The following is an 18,601-nucleotide window of genomic DNA, read 5'->3' on the forward strand; positions in this document are numbered from 1 at the left end:
CTAAACGTAAAATGGGGATAACAATACTAACACTTTCAGGGTTTTTGCAAAGAAAAAAAAAGAGATGATGATAAATGTGAAAGATCTTTGTACTCTAAAATAAGCTATGTAAATGTAGGCTATGTTTGTTTTATTTTTCATTTGGAGAAGTATTTTTGACATTGGCTTTCTAGTTTCAGTTTAAAGTGAGGAAAAAAAATGTCCAACGAAGGTAAAAATAAAGTATTTTGTCCTGTCAATTTATCACTCAGCTTTAAAGAGCACAGTGATCACAGCCAATATATCATTAAAAATGTCTAGTAAACTGGTTAATAACTAAAATGGTTCTTAATAGTGAACACTTAACCAATTACTTACAACTACAAAAAGGTAACATTATCCCTTTAAATACAGAATGATACTTTTGGAAAACAACTATATATATAATTTTTCTACCTCGATTACAGCCTTTATTTGAATAGATGGAAGTCAAGATACATTTAAATACATATTTAAATACACACATATTTATATAGAATAACTATTAACCTTAACAAGGAACAAACAATCTTCTGGCTAAGTCATCCACCATTCATTCTTTCGGTAAGTATTTACTAAACATCCCAAACATGCCCAGGGAGCTCATACAGACCACAATCAGGTTCAGGTGTAAAGACTGGTAACTGCATGATGCTGGGTCAACGGTGGTCACCAAAAATGTCTTTCCTATCTCTGCTATTAAGGTAACTTTCTGCTTCACCCAGGCCAGTCTTGATATACCTGAAGCAGTGCTTCTTCTGCACCTTTGCTCCCCCTCCTCTCTCACTAGCCAAACACCTTCATCCTTGCATTCCCAGTTCAGGTGCCATAGCTCTCTACTGAAGGGTTCCTTCTCCATATCAGCCTAACAGGAATGACAAATCAACATCAAGAATAAACAACGGCAGCTATCAATGATTGAGTACCTTTTCTGGGGACAAATTCTGAACTATAAACTTGACATTCATTGTTTCTAGTCCTCACAACAATCCTATGAGGATTATCCAATCTTTACAGAGATAAGGAAACAGATGCAGTGACATATTATTCCATGCCCAAGTTCATCCAGACGGTTAGTGAGACGGACATCCAGGTCTGCGGAACTCTAAACCACTATAGGGCTCTACCCGCCAAGAGCCAGATCTGTACTTTGGACAGAACCTCTCCTTTGATAGTGATCATTGTATGTCTTGTACTGCTGGCTAACTATTTACATTTGTACATATTTTTTTATCCCCCTCCCCCCAAATATAGACAACTTGAGAGTAAAGTCAGCCTCTCATAGGCCTTGCACAGTTCAAATACTCAGGTATTTGTGGGTTGAGATAACTACATACACATAAGAAAATGTGATTTTTCTACTTTTAAAGAGAAAAAAATCACAAAGAGGATTAATTATGAGTTAATTATCATCATCCTCAAAGTAAGGATTTGACTGAAAATCTGCTTTGTCCACATTAGCATAAAGCTTAGGTTTGAAATGATTTAGTGGAAACATTACAGGACCCACAGAAAAGTTTGAGAGACAAGATTTCTACCACTATGAGCTGCTTTAATATTCACCTTACTACATCTCATATCTGAATATGTCATTCTACAGGGCAGAAATATATTAATATATAGAAAACATAATAATATGTGTAACAATAAGTATATGTAAACATATATTAGTGCTAACTAATCTCATAACCAAAACCATGTTTTTAAGAAAACTCTAGAAGAATAAATGTCCAAGATTATAAGAATGGTTAAATTAAAATATATGCATAGAGGGGCGTCTGGGTGGCTCAGTCGGTTAAGCATCTGCCTTCAGCTCAGGTCACAATTTGGGGGGGGGGTTCCTGCTCGGCGGGGAGTTTACTTCTCCCTCTCCTTCTGCCCCTCTCCCCACACTTGTGCTTCTCTCTCTGTGTGTGTCTCAAATACATAAAATCTTAAAAAAAATTATATATTTAAAAATATATTTTTATATATTAAAAGAATTGACTAAGAGTTTTTAATGACTTGGAAAAAACCTTGTGTTCAAAAAAGCAAAAAGATATACAGCAGTATATATAATGTTACCTCAACTATGTAAGATAAAGACAAGGAGCTCCTGAGTAGCTCAGCTGGTTAAGTGTCTGACTCATGATTTTGGCCCAGGTCATGAGCTCATGGGTCATGAGACTGAGCCCCATGTTGGGCTCTACGCTCAGTGGGGAGTCTGCTTGAGATTTTCTCTTTTCCTCTCCCTCTGCCTGTCCCCCACCCCACACGTGCTCTCTCTACCTCTCTTTCTCTCAATTAAATAATAAAGAAATCTTTTTAAAAAAAAAGAAATGGAAATTTTTTAAAAAGACAAAAAGTTTGGAAGATTTGGAAGGCACATATGAATGACAAGATTATAGACTGTTTTAAAAGTTCTGTTATTCTGTCTTCTTTCGTACTTTAAAAAGTTTCTATGCGGTGCCTGGATAGCTCAGTTGGTTAAGTGGCTGTCTCTGGATTTTGGCTCAGGTCATGATCCCAGGGTCCTGGGATCAAGCCCGCTGTGGGCTCCATGCTCACTAGGCAGTCTGCTTGAGATTCTTTCTCTCCCTCTCTCTCTGTCCCTCCCCCCCATTCACATGCTCTCTTCTAATAATTAAATCTTTAAAAAATGTTCTACAATTGGCATATATTATTAACGAATTTAGAAAATATTTTTTTAGAATATACTTTTAGAAAATACTTTTTTTTTTTTTTAGAAAATACTTTAGAAAATTTTAGAAATTTTTTTAGAAAATACTTTAGAAAAATTTTAGAAAAAAGATAGAGGGTGTACTAGCACAAGGACAGACATATAGATTAATGGAATAGAATTTAGAGTTTAGAAACAAATCCTCACATTTATAGTTAATTAATTTTCAATAAGAATGCCAAAACAACTCAATGGGTAGAGAGTAGTCTTTTCAACAAATTTTTCGGAGACAACTGGATATTCAAATGGAAAAGAATGAAACTGGACTTCTTCCTTAAACTCTATAAAAAAATTAATTCAAAATGGATCACAGACCTACATATAGGAGCTGAAACTACACAGAAGCAAACCTTGTGCTAAGCTTTCTTAGATTTTTTTTGACACTAAAAGCACAAGAAAAAATAAATTTAAAAAACTGGACTTTATTGTGGCGCCTGGGTGGCTCAGTCAGTTAAGCATCTGACTGTTGGTTTTGGCTCAGGTCATGATCTCAGGGTCGTGCGATCGAGCCCCACATCAGGCTCTGTGCTCAGTGCGGAGTCTGCTTGAGGATTCTGTTTCTCCCTCTGCTCTCTCTGCTCTCATGGTCTCACTCTCTCTCTCTACAATAAATAAATAAATCTTTTTAAGAAATTGGACTTTATCAAAACTAAAGACCTTTCACCTAGCATAATCCTCTCTAGCTCCAACCATGTCATGGCAAATGGGAAGATCTCATTCCTTCTTATGGCTGAGTAATATTCCACTGTATATACATACACACCTCCACCTCTTCTTTACCCATTCATCAGTCAATGGACATTTGGCTGTTTCCATAATTTGGCTATTATAGATAATGCTGCTATAAACACAGGGGTGCATGTATGCCTTTGAATTAGTGTTTTTGTATTCTTTGGGTCAATACCTACTAGTGCAACGGCTGGATCATAGGGTAGTTCTATTTTTAAGTTTTTGAGGAAATTCCATACTGTTTTCAGAGTGGCTAGACCAGTTTGCATCAATAACAGTGTAAGAGGGTTCTCCTTTCTCCACATCCTTGCCAACACTTGTTGTTTCTTGCGTTCTTGATTTTAACCATTCTGGCCAGGGGATGGGTTAAACAGGTGATGGGGACTAAGGAGTGCACTGCTTGTAATGAGCACCAGATGATGTATGGAAGTATTGAATCATGATATTATACACCTGAAACTAATATTATACTGTATGTTAACTAACTGGAATTTATTATTTTTATTTTATTTATTTATTTGAGAGAGAGAGAGCACAAGCAGGGGGAGCGGCAGAAAGAGTGGGAGAAGCAAACTCCCTGCTGAGCAGGGAGCCCGATGCAGGACTCCATCCCAGGACCCTGGGGTCATGACCTGAGCTGAAGGCAGACGCTTAACCGACTGAGCCACCCAGGTGCCCCATAACTAACTGGAATTTAAATAAAAACCTAAAACCTAAAAACCTTTGGCCTTCAATGGACACTATGAAGAAAGTGAAAAAGATAGCCTATGGAATAGGAGAAAATATTTGGCACATCATACATGTGAGAAGGGACTTGTGTCTAGGTTATAAAAAGTACTCTTACAACTCAGTAACAAAGACAAATAATTCAGTTTAAAAACGGGCAAGGGGCCTGACTGAACATTTCTCCAAAGAACATATTACAAATGTCCAACAAACACATGAAAAGATGCAGATCATCATTAGCCATTAGGAAAGTTCAACTCAAAACCACAATAAGCTACCATGTTGCATCCAGCCGGCTGGCTATAATAAAAAACACAGAAAATAACAAGTGCTGGTGAGGACGGGTAAGGGAAACCGAAACTCTTACACACTGCTGCTGAGAAGGTCAAATGGTGTAGCTGCTTTAGAAAACAGTCTGGCAATTTCTCAAAATGTTAAACAGTTACCATATGGCTCAGCAATTCCACTCCTGGGTAAATACCCAAGAGTAATGAAAACACGTGTCCTCACAAAAACCTGTACATGAATGTTCATAGCAGTATTATACATAATAAACCAAAAAGTGTAAACGACCCAAATGTCTACCAACTGATATATAAAATGTGGTATACATCCATATGCATCTTCAAATAGCCAAATGATTTGGCAAAAAAAAAGAGGAATGAATGATACATGCTATCACATGGATGAACCTTGAATCTATGAAAGCGTAAGAAGCCAATCACAAAGACCACATACTGTATGAGTTTATTTATATGAAATGTCCAGAACAGGCAAATCCATAGAATCAGAAAGTAGAATGGTGGCTGCCTAGGGATGGGGGTCTTGGGGAACGGGGAATAAGTAATGGGTACAGAGTTTCTTTGGGGGCAATACAAATATTCTAAAGTGGACAGTGGTGATAGCCACACAATTCAATGAATATACTAAAAACCACCGAATTGTACATTTTTTTTTTAAAGATTTATTCATTTATTTATTCGACAGAGATAGAGACAGCCAGCGAAAGAGGGAACACAAGCAGGGGAGTGGGAGAGGAAGANTTTAAGATTTATTCATTTATTTATTCGACAGAAATAGAGACAGCCAGCGAAAGAGGGAACACAAGCAGGGGAGTGGGAGAGGAAGAAGCAGGCTCAGTGCGGAAGAGCCTGATGTGGGGCTCGATCCCATAACGCCGGGATCACGCCCTGAGCCGAAGGCAGACGCTCAACCACTGTGCCACCCAGGCGCCCCCGAATTGTACATTTTAAAAGGATTAATTGTATGGTATGTGAATTACATCACAGTAAAGTTTTCTTTGAAGATATAGGTATAGGACTTAAAAAAAAAGTTTCTACTACGTTACTGGCAACTTTTGTAGGCAGCAGGGGGAAAAATGGCAGTCTGACTATTAAAACATCCTTGGAATTTGTATTCTCGATTCCAAGAATTAAGAAAATAAAAATGCGTTTTCTCCCCATGTGTCATATAGATTGGACTGTATGTTGAAGAAATAGACATGAATTTAAGCTGCTGGGTGTAAGCTGGCATTGATCCCTTCTAAATAGCTGAGCACTGTAGGCCCCACGAGTAGTCAAGCTTTAGAGAAAGACCATGTCCTTGGCAGAACAGAGGTTTCCAACTGTTTTTGGAAGGAGAAGCTACTTTTACTTTCTATGAAGTCTTAAAATAACCTGAGGGGAAAGAGAGGTAAAAGAGTAAAAGGAAGAGTGGTCACGAAGTCCCTGGGTTCCAGTACTGGTTCTTCTATTGAACTCAGGCTCTCAGGCTTCCCATCTGCAAAGGCAGGTGCTGTCTGTGACCTCACAGGATTGTAAGAAGGCCCACATGTAAAAAAACATTTTTAAAAAGAACAAAAGAAGGGAAAAGAAACATCAGTGGGATATAGTCGGATTGACGTCAGAAGATTTGATCTTGATTTCTGTTTGCCATTTAATAGTTTTGTCATCCTCTGGCATAGCAGCAGCTCAATTTCTTATCTCTAAAGATAGACCTGGTCAACATGCTTCATGGAGCATGAAATGTGATACAGAAGTAAAAGTATAATAAAAGTCCATTAACATTCAAAACAAATGTAAATCATCATTAGTACTTGTAAACTAGATCCACAAAGTATTGCTGTTAAGTTCCTGAGCTTTCAAGGAGAGAAGAGGCCTGGCTTAAGAAAAGTCAAAGGCAATAATGAAAGAGCCCACTGATAGCCGCTGGCCTTGTACTCAACATATTGGACTGGATTGTACTAAACATATTACCAGAATTCAAACTGTTACATCCCTTATATCATGTTCCAAATTTGGGAAACCAGTAAGTGTGTCTTATCAGACTATGAGCAACTCAGGTGTTTCGTAGGAAACCTGGATGGCCACATTCTCTAGGACAGCTGTTCTCAAGCTTTTTGGTCTCAAGATCTCTACACTTATTAAAATTACTGAGGACATTAAAGAGCTTTTTTTTTTTTTCCACATGGGTCATTTATACCAATGTTTACCATATTAGAAGTTACAACTGAGAACACCTTTAAATATTTAATTCATTTAAAAATAACAATAGAGGGGCGCCTGGGTGGCTCAGTCAGTTAAGCATCTGCCTTCAGCTCAGGTCATGATCCCAGCATCCTGGGATCAAGACCGGAGTTGGGCTCCCTGCTCAGCATTGAGTCTGCTTCTCCCTCTCCCTCTACAACGCCCCTCGTGCTTGCTCTCTCACTCCCTTTCTCTCTCTCAAATAAATAAACAAAATCTTTAAAAAAATATAGAAATCTATTACTTGTTAATATAATATTTTAAGTGAAAAACAAGCATATCTTCTAAAAAAAAGAAATTTAGAGAGATGAGTGACATTGTTTTGCATTTTTGCAAGTGTCTTTTGCAATGTCTACATTAACAGAAGATAGCTGGATTCTCATATATCCTTCTGCACTCATTTGTTACTATATGTTGTTTCCTAAGAAAATCCTGCTTCATACAGATAATATATTTGGAAAAGAAAGGAGGATTTTAATAGCCTTTTCAGATAATTATGGATATCCTTCTCTGATACTACAAACTCAGCAAGTAGTTGGGTTTTTTTTTTTTTAAGATTTTATTTTTAAGTGATCTCTGTACCCAATGTGGGGCTTGAACTCACAACCCTGAGATCAAGAGTTGCGTGCTCTAGTGACTGAGCCAGCCAGGCGCCCCTCAATAAGTAGTAGTCTCTTAAATGTTAGTAATCATGGGGCGCCTGGGTGGCACAGCGGTTAAGCGTCTGCCTTCGGCTCAGGGCGTGATCCCGGCGTTATGGGATCGAGCCCCACATCAGGCTCCTTCGCTATGAGCCTGCTTCTTCCCTCTCCCACTTCCCCTGCTTGTGTTCCCTCTCTCGCTGGCTGTCTCTATCTCTGTCAAATAAATATATAAAATCTTTAAAAAAAAAATGTTAGTAATCAATGTAGAATCTCAAATCACACCAATATGTTTTTCACATTGGTTATATTAAAAACTCTCTCTCTTTTTTCTTTTTTTTTCTCACTTTAAACAGGTCTTTACCTGTACATGATTTCACAGCATCACACACTGGTCACCTGGAAAATATTGACTAACTAGTTCTATAGATTTTAAATGTTGACACATTTATTACACAATATTTAAGAATCACATTTGTTAAATACCACTACCAATCTCATCAAAAACATCCTTAAGGAATGGAAAGCTGTCACTCTCATGGCAGCAAACACAAGTTTTCCAAAACACTAATTTTCATTTAAAATCTTAAATTTTATAATCAGTTGATTTCCTTTGAGAGACCCACTTCATTCATTTTTGAAAGAGTATTTTTCAAATATATAAGCCTGAATAGTTTGTTGATTTAGTCATTCTTTCAAGTAAAGATGGTGCTCCATGAAAAAATCAGGTAGTTGAGCTGGTAACTCAATTGCGTAAGTGCTTTTCCTTGAAATACCATTATACTTCAGTATGCAGCAGAAGTGCTTTACATGTATATTTCCCTTATCATCACACAGAATAGTGACAAGATATATACTCGAGGGTCAATAATTTAACTGCTTCATCAATGCATTCTTAAATGAAACTGGCTTTTTTTTTTTTTAAACTAAGTTTGTTGAAAGTGTACCTTTTTCTTATTTTAGGTCAACATGTTCGCTTATGTTCTGTATCCTATTTCCTCTCCCCTTCTCAAAGACTTTACTCCTTCAAGTATCCCTTCTTCATCTTATGTTGATAATTTCTCTTTATTTGATCATTCCCATCAGCATATAAACATGGTCTGATAGTGTGTCCCATCTTAAAAAACATACCCCACATTCCCACAAAGCAAACAAAAACAACAAAAGACCTTCCCTTAACCCCAGTCTTTTTCAGTTATGAACCCATTTATCCATCTCACTTCACAAGAAACACCTCAAAAGAGTATCTACAATCAATGTCACTCCCTCACTTCCTATTCACTCTTCAACACACCTACTGATTACTGAAATTGCTCATCAACGACTTCCATGTTCCCAAGTCTACTGGCTACTTCATCTTACGGTAGAATTTGACATAGTTGAAGACTCCTCCCTTCCAAAAGTTGACTTCTCTTAGTTTCCAAATTATTACTTTCTCCTGGTTTTCTCTCTACCTGATTGGTCATTCCTCTCAGTATTTGCTAGTTCGTCCTCCTCCACCCAACTTCTAATTGTGATTTCCCAGAACTAAATCCAATTCTACGTTTCTGTATTTGTCTCTCTTTTCAGCTCTGCATTCTCTCCCTGGTTGATATCATCCAGTTCCATGGATTAAAATATCACCTTTATGTTGATGAATCCCAAATTTGTATCTCCACTACTGACCTCCCTACCCTGAGACCCAAATACCCTGTTGCCTATTTGATGACTCTACTTGGAATTCTTTTTTTTTTTCTTCAAGATTTCATTTTATTTATTTGAGACAGGGTGTAGGAGTGGGGTGGAGGGGCAGAAGGCGAAGGAGAAGCAGGCTTCCTGCTGAGCAGGGTGCCGGAGCGGGTTTAGATCCCAGGACCCTGGGATCATGACCTGAGCTGAAGGCAGATGCTTAACCGACAAGCCACACCTCTTGTAGGAACTTTAAATATACGATACAGTATTATTAACTACAGTTACCCATGCTGTACATTACATCCCCAAGACTTATTTATTTGATAACCGGAAGTTGTACCTTTTGACCATTTTCAGCCATTTTACTCACTCCTTAATCCCCCCACCTCTGGCAACCACCAAACATTCTCTGTATCCGAGTTTGACTTTTGTTTTAAGATTCCACATATAAATGAGATCATTCAGCATTTGTCTTTCTCCACCTGACTTGTTACACTTAGCATAATGCCCTCAAGATCCATCCATTTGTTGCAAATGGCAGGATTTCTTTCTTTTATTATGGCTGAAATAATTTTCCAGGGAGTGTGTGTGTGTGTACACATACCACACTTTCTTTAACCTTTCATCCACTGATGGACATTTAGGTTTTCATACCTTAGCTATTGTAAATAATGCAACAATGAACACCTGGGTGAAGATATCTTTTAGAGGTAGTGTTTTCATTTCCTTTGGTTAAATACCCAGAAGTGGAATTGGCAGATCCTATGGTAGTTTTATTTTGCATTTTTTGAGGAACCTCCACATTGTTTTCCATTCTGGCTGCACCAGTTTACATTCCTGCCAACAGTGCACAAGTGTTTCCTTTTCTCCATATCCTTGCCAACACTTGCTAATTCTTGTCTTTTTGATAATAGTGAGGTAATATCTCATTGTGGTATTGATTTGCATTTCCCTGAGGATTAGTGATGTTTGGCACCATCCATCACATATTTTAAATCTGTTCAATTCTCTCTCTATCCCTACCATCCTAGTCCAAGCTACCATCAACCCTCATCAGTTCTTTTGAAGTAGCCCTCTCAATGGTATCGTACTTCTATTCTAGTTCTCTATAATTCAGGAGAGCACGTAGAACAATCTTCGAAAAAAATAAATCAAGCTACTCTCCTGCTTAAATCATTCAATGGCTTCCCTTTGCATTTAGAATAAAATTCAAACTGTTTGTAATCTCTAGGATATGCTCCTTGGCTACCTCTCTCCTTACTTACTATACTCTTATCACATTAGCCATCTACCTTTATTTAAACACAGCAAGCTCTTTCCTGCATCAGGGCGTCTGCACTAACTGTTCCATGACCTTAACTTACTGTTTCCTAGCTCTTTGCATGGCTAGTCATCTCCATGTCTTTAGCTCTATATCATTTCTTCAATAAGGCTTATTTGACATTAGCTAAAGCAGGTCCCTTTCCAGTTACTTCCCATTATATTGCCTAACTGATTTCTATTACAGTACTTATTGCAATCTAAGGTTATTTTGTTTACTGTCTGTCTTTCCATCAGCTTGTAAGTTTAATGAGATAGGTTCCTTTCTTTAAAGAAAAAAAACAGGCTTATTGTGATATAACTCACCTACCATAAAATTCACACCACTTGAAATGTATAATCCAATGGTATTTAATATATTAATTTTTAAAATTATGGTATGCTGTATTGCATAAAATGTGTCATTTTGGCCATTTTTAAACTATTTTTAAGTGTATTACTTCAGTGGCATTATCATTACATTCACAATGTTATGGAACCATCAACACTATTTTCCAAAATGTTTTCATCACCCCAACAGAAACTGTAACCATTAAGTAATAACTCTCCCTTTTCCCCCTTTCCCAGCTCCCAGTAACCTCCAATCTACCTTCTGTCCCTACGCATTTGCCTACTCCAGATAATTCATATAAGTGGAACCACACAATATTTGTGTTTCTGTACCTGGCTTATTTATGAGGCGGGGATCTTGTGTGTCTCATTCACTGCGCTCTCAGCTGAGACCGAACTCAGAATATACAACACATGGTAGATGCACAACAAATACTTGTGGAATCCATTCATCAACTTTAAGCAAGTCACAATTTTTCTGGATCTGTTTCTTAACTGTGTATCACCACTCATTCACAGTCAACATTTTTTTGAGACTTTACAGTGTTTCAAGCATTGTGCTTGCTCATTGAAATATCATAATATGCAAAATAGCTATTTCTGCTCAGTGAACATTCAGTTTCTTTTCTATCTGGGAATGTCATCTTCTTTGATTCTGTGTTATTTTAGGATGGAAATACAGTGGACCATTGAATAATGCAAGCGTCAGGGATGCTGATTGCCCACACAGTTGAAAACTGCATCTAACTTTTGACTCCCCAGAACCTACTAATTGCCTACTGGGACTGGAAGGCTTACCAATAACTTAACCAGTTGATTAACATATTTTCTGTTTATGTATACATAACTGTGTGCTTACTCTTACAATATGCTAGAGAAAAGAAAATGCTATTAAGTCATAAGAAAGAGAAAAAACATTTATAGTACTGACCTTAGCAAAAAACAAACAAACAAACAAACAAAAAAACCACATATAAGTGGACCCTCATGGTTCAAACCCATGTTGTTTTAAGGGTCAACTGCATATAGAACAATGAAGCATATGGAAGTAAGGGAATCTCTGCCACACCTGTCAGAATATGTGATCCTAACTGCAGTGACAGATGTCAAAAGCCATACCATCTTCAAATTCATTTAACATTAGCTGTGCCTTTCATTTTGTAGGGTGATAATGAAGGTCACATGGATATATATATGTTTCAAACTATAAAACTCTCCATAAATGTAAGGTAAAAGTATTGTAATTTTTAATTTATTACTTTTTATGCTCTGGGAACTAAAAGCAAACTACTGCACTATACACAAATTCTAACGTAACGTACTTATAAACTTACTGACAATTGCGACAGAACCTGGTTTTTTAAGTCAATGTTAATTATACTGTGCCTGAATTTTGTCAGGCCTGTTCCTATACTGTTACGTGTTGACCAACAAAGAAAGCTATTTCCAGACAAAGGGACTGACACGTGAAAAATATTACTAAATGGTACTAAAAACAAGGCACTGTGCTTTATACACTTTCAATACCCAGCATAGCACACACACACATACCTTTGGACCGCAATGACAGGAAGAGGGCAAGCAGGTCTTACCAACCCTCTCAGCTCTTCAAACAACACTTGAGGATTTCTACTTGAAGGCCTGTCTTTCTAAGCTTGTGCTTTCAAAACGGGCTGGCCTGATCCCAAATACTGAAGTAACAAATATTACTAAATTCTGTCATTTCCTCTACCAAAAAAGTGATTTTACTACTACTTCTGGTTGTGATGAAAGGTCCTATTGACTATTCAAATCCTCGACCAAGTTATGGATGCAGTATTAAATGACTTCACTCCTTTTTCTCTGGCACTTTAACACATGCCAATGCTTTCATCCACCTCCACTAACCTGGCTTCTAAATTACTGAGGTGGGGCCATTTTAATAGTATGATTTGTTCACATCTCTAGAGATGAGGTATAACTGAGACTGGCTGAGAAGACAAACTCTCCTTTGACAACATGTATTAGTACGTAACACATAGAAAAATTAATCTTTAAAAAGTTGGAATTTTTTTACTGATATGATATGTGGTTAGGGGCCATACTAATTAATGGTTCTTTGATTTGTTATAAATAGAACTGTAATTAAGTGATGGTATTAAGGCCAAAGACAAAAATGAAACATTCCCCAAGAAAGAGTAAAAGATGGAACATACAGAGTTGAAGCAAAAAAAAGTTAAAGGTCACAAATTTGCTAAAAGTTTCTTTCTAAATTGTGAGAAGGGACTTCCTGAATGCACTCTGAAACCTAAAAAAATCCATTTATAAAAAGTTTATTGTCCTCTCCTTCTAAAACTGACATAGTGACAAAAAACATCAGAGCAAGCATCTTGCTCTAAAGGAGTTAACTTATCAATCTTAAACCCACACACAAGTGACAAGTGTAGTCTCTCAAATCTTCAAAAAGATTTTTTAAGTTGCAGAGGATGCAAAATAACTAGAAACTATCTATTGTTTAAACAGATGAATAAAACTAGTTCAGCATGCTTGTGGCCTTGGTTCAGTTAAGAATAAAGTCAGAGGCTTCTTGTGCTTCTTGTGAGGACCAAACAGGTACTAGAGCTAAGAGTCTGAGGTGCAGGGTTGACTTTCCCAAATTTTCCACTGCACAAAGCCTCCATCTTTGTCTTGTTTTCAAAGCAAGCTGGGCTATTAGTAGCACCTCTTTCACCATCCTCCGGCATTCCTATTGGGCCCACAGAAGAAAGAACTCAATGTGTGCATGTGTGCACGTGTATGTACATGTGGGTGTGTGTGTGTTTGTGTCTGCGGCTGAGATTTACCAGGAAATCCAGGCATTTCAGCTCTAGCTTTAATCAGGAGTAGGCTTCACCTGGGATCTTCCAACAGATTTTGGACCTTAGCATAGGTACTTGGGGCAAGAAACAGAAAACAGGGCAAGGAGAGACAAACCTCTGCATTCAGAGCAGAACTTAGTTTCACCAACTTTCCTGACATCCTGTCCCCCAGACTCTGGACTCATGTGCCCTTTTCCACATTGGCTGACTTCACCTGGAGGTACTCTCTACTTTACTTAGACCTCTTCTCCCTTCATGCACTCTTAGGCCACTTCTGTCTAAGCACTGCCTTTTCCATAGTATGACAACTATAATTAGTAGTGTAAGACAGCCTTGAAATTAAAGTCCTATTTCTTTCTTTCTTTCCTTTTTTTTTTTAAGCGGGCTCTATGCCCAACATGTGGCTTGAACTCATGATCCCAAGATCAAGAGTAGCATGCTCCACCAACTGAGCTAGCCAGGCACCCCTAAAGTCCTATTTCTTAGACTAAGGTACTTCTCTGCCAAAAATGGAGGGAGGGAAAGCATCAGGTGTGGAAAGAATGGCACATGGAAAGATGAGTCACAGGCCAGAGACTGTGAGCAAGGCTAGCTGCCTGGGGTAAAGAACATGGGATAGCACAGTAGTAATAAGAAAGCAGTATGACTGGGAAGGCAATGAGTATGAGCTTATAAAGCAAATGATTAACGACTGTAGACTCGAAATTTGATCCAATATTAGAAATGAGTAAGAATCTAAATGAAAATCAAATTAAAAAACATTAAACTGATATTTCATGATGGAAAGCAAGGCAAAGATGACAGCATATGGAGGAATAATTCTAGATCTATCAGGAAAGAATAAGAGAACTGTTCAGTGAGTCTTTAGATTCATATGCATAAAAAGCAGCCTTTTAAAAACAAAAACATCATAAATCTTCTTGCTTCTATTAAAAGAAAGGGTCTGAGGATACAGCTGATAATGCTTTAACTAACAGTCAAACCATGGATACTCATCCATGTGATATTCCAGTTGGATATGTCCAAATAAAAACAAAGCACTGACAATGGTCTTCCTTTACAACTAGAAAATATACGGAATGTCTACTTCTTGAAGTACAATCAAGTATGCCAAAGAAATGCTGTGTGTTTCTTTCAGAAAAATGCAAACCCAAGCATCCTTGGTCTTTCTACAGCATATGGGAAGACTTTATTTAAATGAGATACTAACTGGCTTAACGTTGAGAAAGCCACAAAAACCCCAGATGGGTTGGAAGGACCACGTGGTTTGTCTTTTCTTTCGGTTCTTGCATAATAGGTGAGTAGACCATTAAGGACTTGCCAAAGGCACTAAACTTTCACTCCATAAACAACTCCCGATGCAAAATGAGTCCCTAAAAGTGGTTTAAGAGAAGAAAGTGATCTAAGAGAAGAAAGCTGTGTGAGAAGCTACAGAGGAAAGAAGTTATAAACACACACATTCAAGTACATGCTACTAGCAAGTAACAACTCCGTAAAGGGCTTCTGAGTTTAGTAGGATTTCAACATGCACCCATTGCTTCTCAGTAGTATTTATAATGGCAGGAAATAAGACTGTGGCCAAAAAAGAACTTCGCATTATCACTGTAAGTGGCTTAATAAAACAATCAACTGTAGTACTTATTTATAAAGAAGGAAGGTTAGCAATCCAAGGACGTAGGTTTCATGTGGGAAGTAGAAAAGGAGTGAAGAGAAGTTACTTACCTGTGCTATATTTTTGTTCAGAAGATAGACACCATAATCAAATTGTAACTTCTCCCCACCTTTTGGATATAATGGAAACCTAAAAAAAAAAAATAAGTAGGATCAGAAGTTTTCCAAAGCTTGGGAAAAACAACCTCCGAATTATTGACAAAGATAGAAGTTCTTGAATATAGCAAAAATATCTAAAGACTTGGACTAAATCACTTGGTTATAGTCACTGCAACCTATTATCTTAATATCTTCATAATTAGTCAAATCAGATCAACGGCTGCTTTGTTTCAAAAAAAAAAAAATTGAGGGGCACCTGGATGGCTCAGTTGGTTGAGCATCTGACTCTGGTTTCGGCTCAGGTCTTGAACTCAGGGTCTTGAGACTGAGTCCTACAATAGGCTCTGTGCTTAGCGGGGAGCCTGCTAGGGATTCTTTCTCTCCCTTTCCCCCTGCCCTTCCCCCCTGCACACTCGTGTGTTCTCGTTCTCTCTCAAATAAATAACTAACTTTCAAAAAAACTGAGTAGGTCATGAAAGGGACTGATACATAAAAAAGTGACCCACTAACCCCAAGGAGTTGAGGCCACTATGTTTCATATTTATGTATGATAAATTTACCACCCTAAAATTAAGATCCTAGAAGCTTTTTCCTCTAATACTTTGGGTCTGACATCACAACTTCTATCAAAAAGAAAAGAAGACTGAGGAAAAAAGATCAGACTTGAAAGCAACATATAAGATTTCTGTTTCCTTTAAGGATGGCCAGTTGAATCAACAATACTAATATGAGTGAAAATTCATCCAAAATTCATTCATATCCACAAGAATGGCTATCTGGATGTTATTTCTCCAAGGCAATGTCATACAGCTCTCATAAGACTTTCCATTTTAACCTGACTCACCGAATTAACACAGGCATAAGATTTGTGTATCTTTATCAAGATGATGAGTTATTTTAGAGAGTAAGTTTCCCTCACTATTACCTTTTTCATATCCCTGCAAATGAAGAAGAAAAGGTTATATTATACTCATATTTTCCCGAATCTCAAGACTAACCATACATTTCTATCCTCTGAAATAAACAGACAAACACAAATCAATCACAATTTAGATAGGATCAAGAAGAAAACTTCAACTTCCTTAGTTTTGCAGTATATGATATTCTCAAAAATAAAACTAATCCTATTGAAATGAAGGGAAGGTGACAATTAGTAGATGTTCTTAATTTCAAAAGATACATTCCATGAAGTTCGGTGGATACTGTTTTCCAGCAAAAATAAAATAAAGGAAATAATTTAAAATCTTTATATTAAACTTTTGAAAGTTGTTGATTACATACAGTTTCTGAAAGGTAAGTTCATTGTGCTATAAAATTAAAGGCACTGGGGAATGAGCAAGATCATGAACTTTCTTTATTCTCTACTACGGGAACACCAAATGCTTCACACATCCATCAAGAAGATACAGCTTTGTATTTAACTGAAGCAGTAGAAAATAAACGAGGCCATGTGGTGTGGCCCTAAATTGAGATACATTAAAATAACAGCAAATTCAGGATAAGCAAAGTGCAGCACTAGGCTTTCCCAGGGTGTTTGGGAATCATCCAAATTTGTATGAGGTAGCTTCCAAAGAAACTGCCCAACTGCAAAGACATAATAACACGGGGCCTTCTGGCAGGAATCTAGTGGAGTCCTAAAGCTCTGTATTACTTAGTTGTTGTTCTATAAACCATCACACGTAGCCTCTCTGCACACCTCTCCAATCCCACACATATCTCCACTTTCAAGTTATCAATACAAAAACAGTTTCAAATGTTATAAGAGTACATTGAAATAAGCACACTGAAAGCCAAGTCTCTAAATTCTTGAAAAATGGACCTTACAACATGGACTTCATTACTTCATCGGGACTTCTTTATAGAAAAAGTCATAAGGTGGGTACGTAACATTAAAACAAATCTGAAGAGTGATTAGAGCCAAAGGTTCAAATAGGACAATTTTAAGACAGATCGGACATTAGGACAGAGTTCATATCTTACATTGCTTTCAAATTCTTAAGGGGCCACATCAAGTTGAACAATATAACAGCTTATAACTATTATACATTCAACTCACTTTGCAAAAGTACATGGATCTATAAATCTATTAGGCAATCTAGAAAAGTGAAATCCATTTTAAAGGGTAAAACCTATTACCATCAGGACATAGATACAAATCAAAGGCATCTTAATTCAATATAGACAGAGAATCACAGTAGCAAACTGTAGAAGGTTTAGATAAGAATGTGGTCATTCAAGTACAACTAGAAAAATGTCCGTAGCTCCACAAATAGGATTCATTAAAGGGAAGCATCACATTAAATAACTGGAGGAAGAACTATATATCTCCTATTATAAAACTCTTACAGAAAAGGCAATTAAAATGATTGACATTAAATTCACTTCAAATTAAACTAAATTTCCAAATTGTCTGAAAAGTTTACTAACTCCTCATGGTACATATCAATGAATATAAAAGCAATAAATAGATTATGTGTGAAGATGATTTGGAGCTCTTGAGTACACAGTAATTTCAGTATGAAAAAAGAATTATGACATGACTACCACATAGCTACTGTGATCCCAGGCTGTATTAACAGAAACAGAGCAGATAATCAGGAAACATGCTACTGGCAACTACTTTGTACTGGGTCAGACTATACTGAGAGATTTATGTTCAGTTCTGGGAGTTAATTTTTTTATAAGCATATAGGTGAACAATTGGGAACTTCTTATAGGTTATATTTCTTATAGGTTTTATAATTATCTCATTTTACTATAAAAAGCATGCAGTGAAGTAGAGTGGTCCAGTGTTTTTGTTAAAGAAACTGATTTGCCTTAATCACCTACTCAGTGGAGGAGACATGACTGGAGTATTAGGTCTTCAATTATAAATTCAGTACTCTTTCTATCACCTTTGAGTGCTTTAGAGAAGCAGCACAACCAGGTTCACTAGAAGAATGGGACCTGTGGTTCTGAGAGAAGTGGCTGAAAGAACCAGAGATGTTTAGTCTGGAGCACAGAAGTCTCAGAGAAAACACATGAAAGACTTCCAGAGAGAACCAGAATTGGTTTTTTTCTCATGGTTTCAAACAGGGAGAACCGAAGTTAATGGTGAAAGTTACAGGAAAATTGATTTCACTCCAGAGTCAGTCAAAATCCAAAAGATCCAGGGTAGAGGCAGCCAATCAGAAGCTGGACAACAAATAATGGCCATATATTCAAGGGGTTTAATAGGCGGAATGGTGGCCCCCAAAAGGTATGTCCATATCCAAATTCTGTGAATGCAATCTTATTTGGAAAACGGGCGGCAATTAAGTTAGGGATCCTAAGAAG

The 18,601-nt window shown here is 37.3% G+C and overlaps 1 protein-coding gene across 2 annotated transcripts in view; it reads right to left on the reverse strand.

Moving 5' to 3' along the window:
* Positions 1-18,601, reverse strand: part of UVRAG (UV radiation resistance associated) — a 298,437-nt gene that overhangs the window by 61,654 nt on the left and 218,182 nt on the right. For both annotated transcript variants that reach the window (XM_034666314.1, XM_034666315.1), the window contains exon 13: positions 15,239-15,317. In XM_034666314.1, the coding sequence (XP_034522205.1) occupies positions 15,239-15,317 (79 nt within the window). The remainder of the gene's footprint in view (positions 1-15,238; positions 15,318-18,601) is intronic.

This window comes from Ailuropoda melanoleuca, chromosome 8 (assembly GCF_002007445.2).
Source record: "Ailuropoda melanoleuca isolate Jingjing chromosome 8, ASM200744v2, whole genome shotgun sequence".
Lineage (NCBI taxonomy): Eukaryota > Metazoa > Chordata > Mammalia > Carnivora > Ursidae > Ailuropoda > Ailuropoda melanoleuca.